Source organism: Convolutriloba macropyga, chromosome 3 (assembly GCF_964194025.1).
Source record: "Convolutriloba macropyga chromosome 3, txConMacr16.3, whole genome shotgun sequence".
NCBI lineage: Eukaryota > Metazoa > Xenacoelomorpha > Acoela > Convolutidae > Convolutriloba > Convolutriloba macropyga.
Window position 1 is genome coordinate 19,126,469 of NC_134470.1, and position 7,864 is coordinate 19,134,332.

The 7,864-nt window shown below is 40.6% G+C and overlaps 1 protein-coding gene across 1 annotated transcript in view; it reads right to left on the reverse strand.

The window, feature by feature from the left end:
* Window positions 1-5,135: 5,135 nt before the first annotated feature.
* The window catches only part of LOC142336555 (uncharacterized), a 70,833-nt gene continuing 68,104 nt past the window's right edge, over window positions 5,136-7,864 (reverse strand). Inside the window, exon 19 of the mRNA XM_075385464.1 lies at window positions 5,136-5,804. Coding sequence (XP_075241579.1) covers window positions 5,136-5,804 — 669 coding nt within the window. The remainder of the gene's footprint in view (window positions 5,805-7,864) is intronic.

Sequence of the window (7,864 nt, forward strand, 5' to 3'; positions counted from 1 at the left end):
GAGCTATTAATGAATTTCCCTTGTTTTATTACAACTCAAAGGATTTTAATTAAATTGGGGCACATTTTCAAATCGGGGAGGATATTCTAATCACGTCGCTGTAACAAAGAGAGCAAAATTAGCTACGGTTTTTAGGGTATACAATTTTTCATTCTGATTTTGAGTTAGAGCGAGAAAACTGTGTTTGAACAAGTTTTTTTTTTTAGTTTTTGAAAACGAGGCTTTTTTATTCGAGTGCGGCAATTATAAGGATTGTTTCTGCTGTTTTTTAATTCATTTTTACCTGAATGCTACCAAAACGACACATGCGTTATATCAGTGCATGGTTTCAATTGTTGGGATCCTCCATTGAGCTTCAAGATTTTTCTATGATTTGTAACTAATTGTTTCAGCGCGGGATTATATGTGAATTTTTTTGAAAATTTCCAGTCCTTTTTGTTGCTTTTTGTTGTCTGTCGGTTGCTCTCAGTAACGCAAGGTCACATTGGTTTATTTACGGAGTCGTATTTGAACTGAATTCTTCATTATTGATTCATTAATGAAGAATTCAGTTCAAATACGATTCCGTAAATAAACCAATGTGACCTTGCGTTACTGAGAGCAACCGACAGACAACAAAAAGAAGTTAGTCTCATATTTAACAAGTGGCCCTCGTTTTTGATGAAGCAATAGTGAGCAAGGTTCTTGGTTTTAACTTTTAGCTACTAATGGTTTTATGATTTTGAAACTTTGTTTAAAAACATGAGCGAATCTTTTTGTTATTTTGATGTCTCCTAGTCTCAATAACAAAAAGTTTTCCGCAAAATAGAATGTGCTCAGCTTTGAGCTAATATTTTGTTCGACTTTAACACGCAATTTTTGTCAAGCTTTTTCGGCAATTCGCTTTATTTTTGGTTTCTGGGCTCTACATAAGCGCAATTTGAACAACTGATTAACATGGTGCTACTGGTTTCAACGTTTTGACACCCCTAGCATGGGGGAAAATTTTCAAATATTCTTACCATTGTTTTAGAGCTTCTTTTTCTATTGTATTTTCTGTTTGCGTACTAAAGGTAGTACGCCTCATTTTGTGTAAAAAGTCGTTGTTAGTTTGATCGGGTCATTATTTCATCCAATTCTTTGTGTTTGGTAGTTCATGATTTCTAATGTTATTTACAAACTATCACTACTATCAAAACAATTTACTATCAAATCATTTCTCAAGTCACTCAAATTAAATTTTGAAATTTTAATTAAAGAGGTTGAGGTCAATGGAGAATTTCGCATGAGAGTTATTTGAGTAATCTTTAGTTAAAAAGTCAGCAGAAAAACTTTTTTTGTAGGTCACATTCCTTAGGCGGTATTTTGAGACAGAAAGGCTAAGATGCTATTGCAGTTTTCTCTGCCAATCTGCATGCTCTTTGTTTTTGAAAATATTTAAAAGCCGAATTGATGTTTGAAAAGTCTTTTTAAATTTGTTTCCTTTATCGATAAAACATTGAGTTTATTCTTTTAGTTTTATGTTTTCCCTGGAAATAATTTTTTCACATGTTGGAACACTTCAATGTTCGGAGCACGGCCGGTGCCAATCACAGATTATCCTATTCTGTTTATACTATTGAGTTTTATAACAATTTCAGCCTCTCTCATTCCGATTGATAAAATGATAATGTCACAGAATAGCATGAATAGGAGCAACTTTCCTTATCCTGAATTTAGACCCATTTTAGTCCGATAGGAATAAACCAAAAGTCTTTACAACTTACAGTCTAAAAAAGGGCCGTTTGTAATCTAATTTCCCGAAGTCGGGTCATATAGGAATTCAGCCCTGATTCAGGATATTTGAATTGCAGGCATTATGCGCAGTAGAACCCATTATGTTTTTATCTCTTCGAAGAATGGTTTCGTTATGGCCAGCATGATCTATAAAACGGTGCCCAGCATGCAGTATAAATGATGTGTGTTCTAGCCAAAATGAATTCCAAACATCGTGATTTATAAATACCATTTATTCCAGCCAACTAGAGTTATAAATAGCATGTATTCCAGCCAACTTGATTTATAAATAGCATATATTCCAGCCAACTTGATATATAATTAGTATAAGTTGGATGGATGATATGAAAATATTGGTTTTCAGTATGTACAGTGAAACTACAACTACAGTATGTGTAGTGTAATTTCAGAAATGAAAGTTTCGAAAATCCTTAGTTTGATCAAATTTGAATTTCGTAACGTGCAATGTGGCAGCAACGAAACTCTGGTTCAGGTCTACAAACTTCAGTTTATGGTCAAATTTTATATTTACGTCGATCGGGTCGGGGGGGGGGTTCGGGTCGGGTCGGGTCGTCTTTCCTTATATAGCTTTAATCAAGCGAAGGGTCTTTTATAGCGGTAAGTCCAATTTACAGACATCCCATTGTGCATGAAAAAGAGAGGGGGGAGAGGAGGGGTGTCCTTCTGTAATCTTTTTTTAATGAAGAAAATTAACAGGAGTTTTTTGGTCCCCAGAACTTCCTAAGAATAATTTTTGATGCATCTACGTGTTTTTAATTTATGTTTCAGCCGTCGCCCGGTCAAACGGTGCAGCTGAAAGGGGTGACACCGGATTACAAATGTCACATCCTTCGTTTATGAACATTTGGGAAATTATTTTTTTTCAGATTTAAGTTGTTTGCCAAACAACTGAGATATCCAATGGAGAATCGTCAAGTTGAACTTATTCCGAACGGGCAAAAGGTTGCTCTCACCAGCAGCGTTTTCAATACAACTGCCAATGGGTCTCAACAAATCAATGAAATGCAGGACGATGTTGTCAGTGCATCATTTTTTTCAAATGAATGATCTATAACTATGGAGTATCATTTGTTATGGAGTTCATTTGTTAATTTCTCAGTCATCCATAGATGTCCGATGTGGGATGTTGAGCGAAGTGTCAACGGCATCAGTTGCGCCAGACTCCCCGGGGACGGCTGAAAAATTTATGAACAACACGTAAATGTCAGCTCACACTATCCAGCATTCTCTATCAACATTCTCTACCACAACTCTACCACAGCATTATTCACAGCATCACTTCTCAACCCACTCTACCCGCTCTGCTCTATCATCTACCCGCTCCATCTCTCCACCTCTTCTTCTTCTTCTTCTTCTCCAGGATCCGTGTAGTCGCTCCCGGGCTAATATGGATTTATCCCCGCGTGTTTCAACAACTTGATAAGGTTCCTTGGGTTATTGATGAAGTGATCTTTTGGCTCCTCGTTTCCCATCATCCGATGCCTTAGGCTCGCGCCTCGTTAACAGCTCTTCATGACGTGTTCAGCAGTTTGGGGTTCGTCGCAGTCAGGGCAGCGGTCCGATTCTGTCGCCCCAAATCTTCTGAGGGTTGCCCTGTCTAGCAGGCTGTGGCCTGACATGAGTTGATTCCATATGGTCTGGTCTCTTCTCCTGTCACGCTTCCTCGCTTTGAAGATTCTGGCTGCACCTCCGTAGAACTTCAGAGTTTCCCTCCTTGCGTCCAACTTGATAGCGGTCGTCGCCGTCTGAAGAGTGGTTGGCCTCTTTTCTGGTTCCAGTTTTGTGGCGTCATTTGCTACTCGGTCGGCCTCTTCACTGCCTTGTACTCCACAGTGTGACGGGATCCAAACTATCTGGGTTCCAGAGCATACGGCTAACTTGCACCAGATTTGTCTTCCTAAGCTGCACATTCGTTTTTCCGGTCTGTCTTCCAGATGTTCCACTGCTGATAGTGGGTCGGTGTGTATCCTGACTGTTTGTGTTGGCCAGTTGCGCCAGAGGTGTTCTAGAGTCATGTTGATTGCTGTCATCTCGGCCGTGAAGGATGAACAGAATAATCTGCGCTTTTCTTCAGTTCCTCTCTTCCCGACTCTCTGATGACAACTGCTCCAGCCCCACCGTGTCCTTTGTCCACTGATCCATCTGTCAAAACCTGTGTGTCGCAGAGAAGGAGTGACGCAAGAAACTCTTCGATTATCCTTCTTTTCTCTGTACACTCATCGCTTCTTTTCAGTCTCCTCGTATGGTCCATGCGAAAGGAGACCTGGTGGGGGCGCTGTTCCCAGGGCGGGCTATCTACTGCAATGAGAGACTCTCAATCCATTGTGTCGAGCTTCGTTGCCTTCTCAGGTTCCAGTGCAATCCTCCTGAAATTTCCACGGAATTTTCGCTGGTCGTCGGCAGACTTTCTCTCCCCGGTCTTCTTCAATGCTTCGTGTGTTTTGCTCTTCAGTCTTGGTACTGTGTTTCTGCTCGCTGTGCCGTGTACCGGTATTCCTTCGTCCAGTCTCAGCATCTTCTCTTGGAGACATCCTGCTCGCTTTTTTGCGATGGTTCTTAATGGCTTCAGCTCGGCGCACGCAAGGAGTTTTTGTTGGCTAGTAGAATGAAGAAAAGCGGCGGCAACTCTAGCACATTTGTTTTGTTGGCTCTCCATAAAGTCCTTTGTCGATGGTTGTGCCATGTTTGTCCACGTACTGCTAGCATAGTCAGCCACCGCTCTTGTGGTTGCTATGTATGCAGTCCGTAGATTGCGTTGTGTTGCTCCTGTGTTCTTGTTTGCGATTGCTTGTAGTGCTTTTTGCCTCGTTGCCATCTTCGTTGCCACGTCCTTGGCATGTTCTCGGAATGTCAGTATTGGGTCAAGCTTGATGACTAGGAAGACAGGGTTTTTACAGTATGGGATCTCATTTTCTCCGACCAGTAGCTTTAGTTTCTTTTTTGCGTTATTCTCCGCTGGGTCGAAGGTTATGATGGTTTAGTTGCATTTCTCTGCACTCATAAGCACCTTCCATTTCCTGCACCAACGTTCTGTCGCTGTTAGGGCTGGTTGTAGGGCCTTTTTTCGCTTCGTCCAGCAATCTCGGGGTGGCCATTGGTGCTGTGTCGTCGGCAAACTGGCTCAATGCCACTGAATCTAAAGCCTCCTCTATCTCTCCCGGCAGATCGTTACAGTAAATGAGCCAGAGTGTGGGTGCCATGACTGATCCCTGCGGCAGTCCTTCTCTGAAGACCCGTTCAGAGCTCAGTTTTTCATTCCACCGTACTCGTCCTCGTCGGTCGTCCAAGAAAACTTTTGTCCATCTTGTCAAGCAAGTTGGGATTCCGGACTTCTGCATCTTCAGGTAGAGCGCATTTTTTCATACTCTGTCGTACGCTCTGCTGAAGTCCATCAAGGTCATTACTGATCTCTTGGGCTTCTTTTCCTCCAGTCCGTCAAAAGCATCTTGGACGATACGGGCGATTTGCTCTTCGGTGCACCTGTTTTTCCGAAATCCCGCTTGGTAAGGTGAGAGAATCGTCTTCGACTCAAGCAGATAGACGATCCTCGTTACGACCATTCGCACCAACAGTTTGGTAATACAGCTTGTGAGTGCTACGGGTTGGTATCTCCCTGGATCTTTTTTCGATTTCCCCTTCTTATGTACCGGGATGATGATCGATTTCTTCCAAGCGCTGGGGACTTCCTTTGCTTCCAGCGATTGGTTCACAAGATGGAGCAGTCGGCTCCGGGCGTTGGGCCCTAGATGCTTAAGCATCTGGTTTAAGACCTCGTCTGCTCCTGGTGCTTTCCACTCTTTCAGACTCTTGATTGCAGTGTTGAGGTTCGTCATTGTGAAAGGGCTACATGTGCCGTCTCGACACTCACAGGGGTCACGATGACCATTAAGTGCTGCGCGGTTGACTTCCTTATCCTCTGGGCGCCTTTCCACTCTCGACACCTCTGCATATGTTTGACAGAAGAGGTCTGCTTTCTGGGCGTCTCCATCTCTCCACCTCTCCCGCTCCATCTCTCTCGAATATCCAAACTCATGGATAAAAAACCAAACTCATGTTTAACCAGACTGATATGACTTTTTTTAATATATATGTTTTATATTTATAATATTTATATATTTATAGTTTTAATTATTTATTCGCATGCATTTTGCGTTTTGTTAAATAAAGCATGAATTTGCTTATAATGCGTGCTGGCTAGAATACATGGAGCCTATAATGCGTGCTGGCTGGATTACGTGTAGCTTATAATGCGTGCTGGCTAGAATACATGTAGCTTAAAATGCGTGCTGGCTAGAATACGTGTAGCTTATAATGCGCGCTGGCTGGAATAGATACCAGTTATAAGTCATGATGACCAGAATATATACCAGTTATAAGTCATGATGGCCAGAATACATACAGTTTACAGGTCATGATAGCCAGATTACGTACAGTTTATAAGTCATGATGGCCAGATTACATTCAGTTTATAAGTCAAGATGACCAGATAAAAAACATAAAACGAATTGGAAATATCATGATGTACCGAGATAAAAGTTACATGATCAGAACTCTGCTAATAATTAAAATCAGAATGCTAAGACTATGATTCAGCGCTGAGTTAATGACCCACCCAAGTGCGGGTGAGCACTTTTCAAAAAATATATAATTATTGCCGGATATATCTGGATGAGAATAGTTGATTACATTGTTTATTTGTGCTTCCAGACTTTCCTAATTCTTGATTGTAGCTTGCATTCGTTTTCCTTCACAAAAGAAGCAATGACCTCAATGACATATCTCACAAAAGAAAAATCTGAAAAGGCTTCAAATTATTTTAAATGGCCCGACACGCAATATTTGTCCTCAGATCGCAATCGAAAAATCAATTGGACCCACGGTGAGCTCCAAAGAATAACAATAGAAGGCTTAAGCCCCAAAATTTGTCTTTCTCGGCACTTTACTCCACTTGAAACTTCATCTAAATTTTCCAGATCTTTTAACTTCATTTTCTCCCGGGTCGAGGTTTGGCGGTGAATTTTGTAAGAAATGCGGTGAAATGCGGTGAAAAAAAATAATTTTCACCGCGTATTTCTTACATCTTTTTGCGGTGAATGCGGTGAATCGCGTTGAATTATTTATTTTCACCGCGTTTTCTGTATTATTACAAAAAAGAACCGTCCCAACACGGGTTCGAACCTCTGACTTCCTGCATGCCTGCAACTGCTTAGTCCACTGCACCAACTGTCACTAACATCTTTGGAATTTCTTGCAAATTTAAATCAGGTTGAGCAAACTTTGGAAATCATATGCGGTGAATTTTTGTAAGAAATGCGGTGAATTTCGCGGTGAATTTTTGTAAGAAATGCGGTGAAATGTGCTGAATTATTTTTTTTCACCGCATTCACCGCTTTCACCGCATTTCTTACATTAATATGCCACAAAATTCAATGCGGTGAATTTTTTTAAGAAATGCGGTGAATTTAGCGGTGAATTTTTGTAAGAAATGCGGTCAAATGCGGTGAAATATTTATTTTTACCGCAATCACCGCATTTCTTACAAAATTCACCGCATTCACCGCATTTCTTACGTAAAATTACTCAAAAACCTCGACCCGGGTTAAAACTGAACTCAACAGTCTGAAACTTTAATATGGTTTTTACTCAGGGATTGTTGTTGGGAGATAACTAAAAAAAAACAAATCATCGAGCAGCCCTGAATTTCAACCAAATAAATAATTTTCAATTTATCAGTAACGAAACGTACTAAGTGCCATCTCCCGGAGCAATGGCGAGATAAAAAGAGAAGAAAAAGACTATAAGGCTTTTTTGATACTATAAGGCGGATTACATTGTGAACAAAAAATATCATTAATTTATAAGTTGTGCAACTTCTACAATCGCAACGAGGAGAGAATACGAAAAAGCGATGTAAATTGGAAGATATATTTGGAAGTTGGAAAAGAAACTTGTTTGTTCAGGTTTTCGGTTAAAAAAATTATTGAATTCTGATTTATTGATCAGAGTAGTTGTCAAAAAGAGATGAGGCAAAATTAATTTTGATTTTGCATAATACACAAAGACAGGCAGATAGACAAAAATTCACACA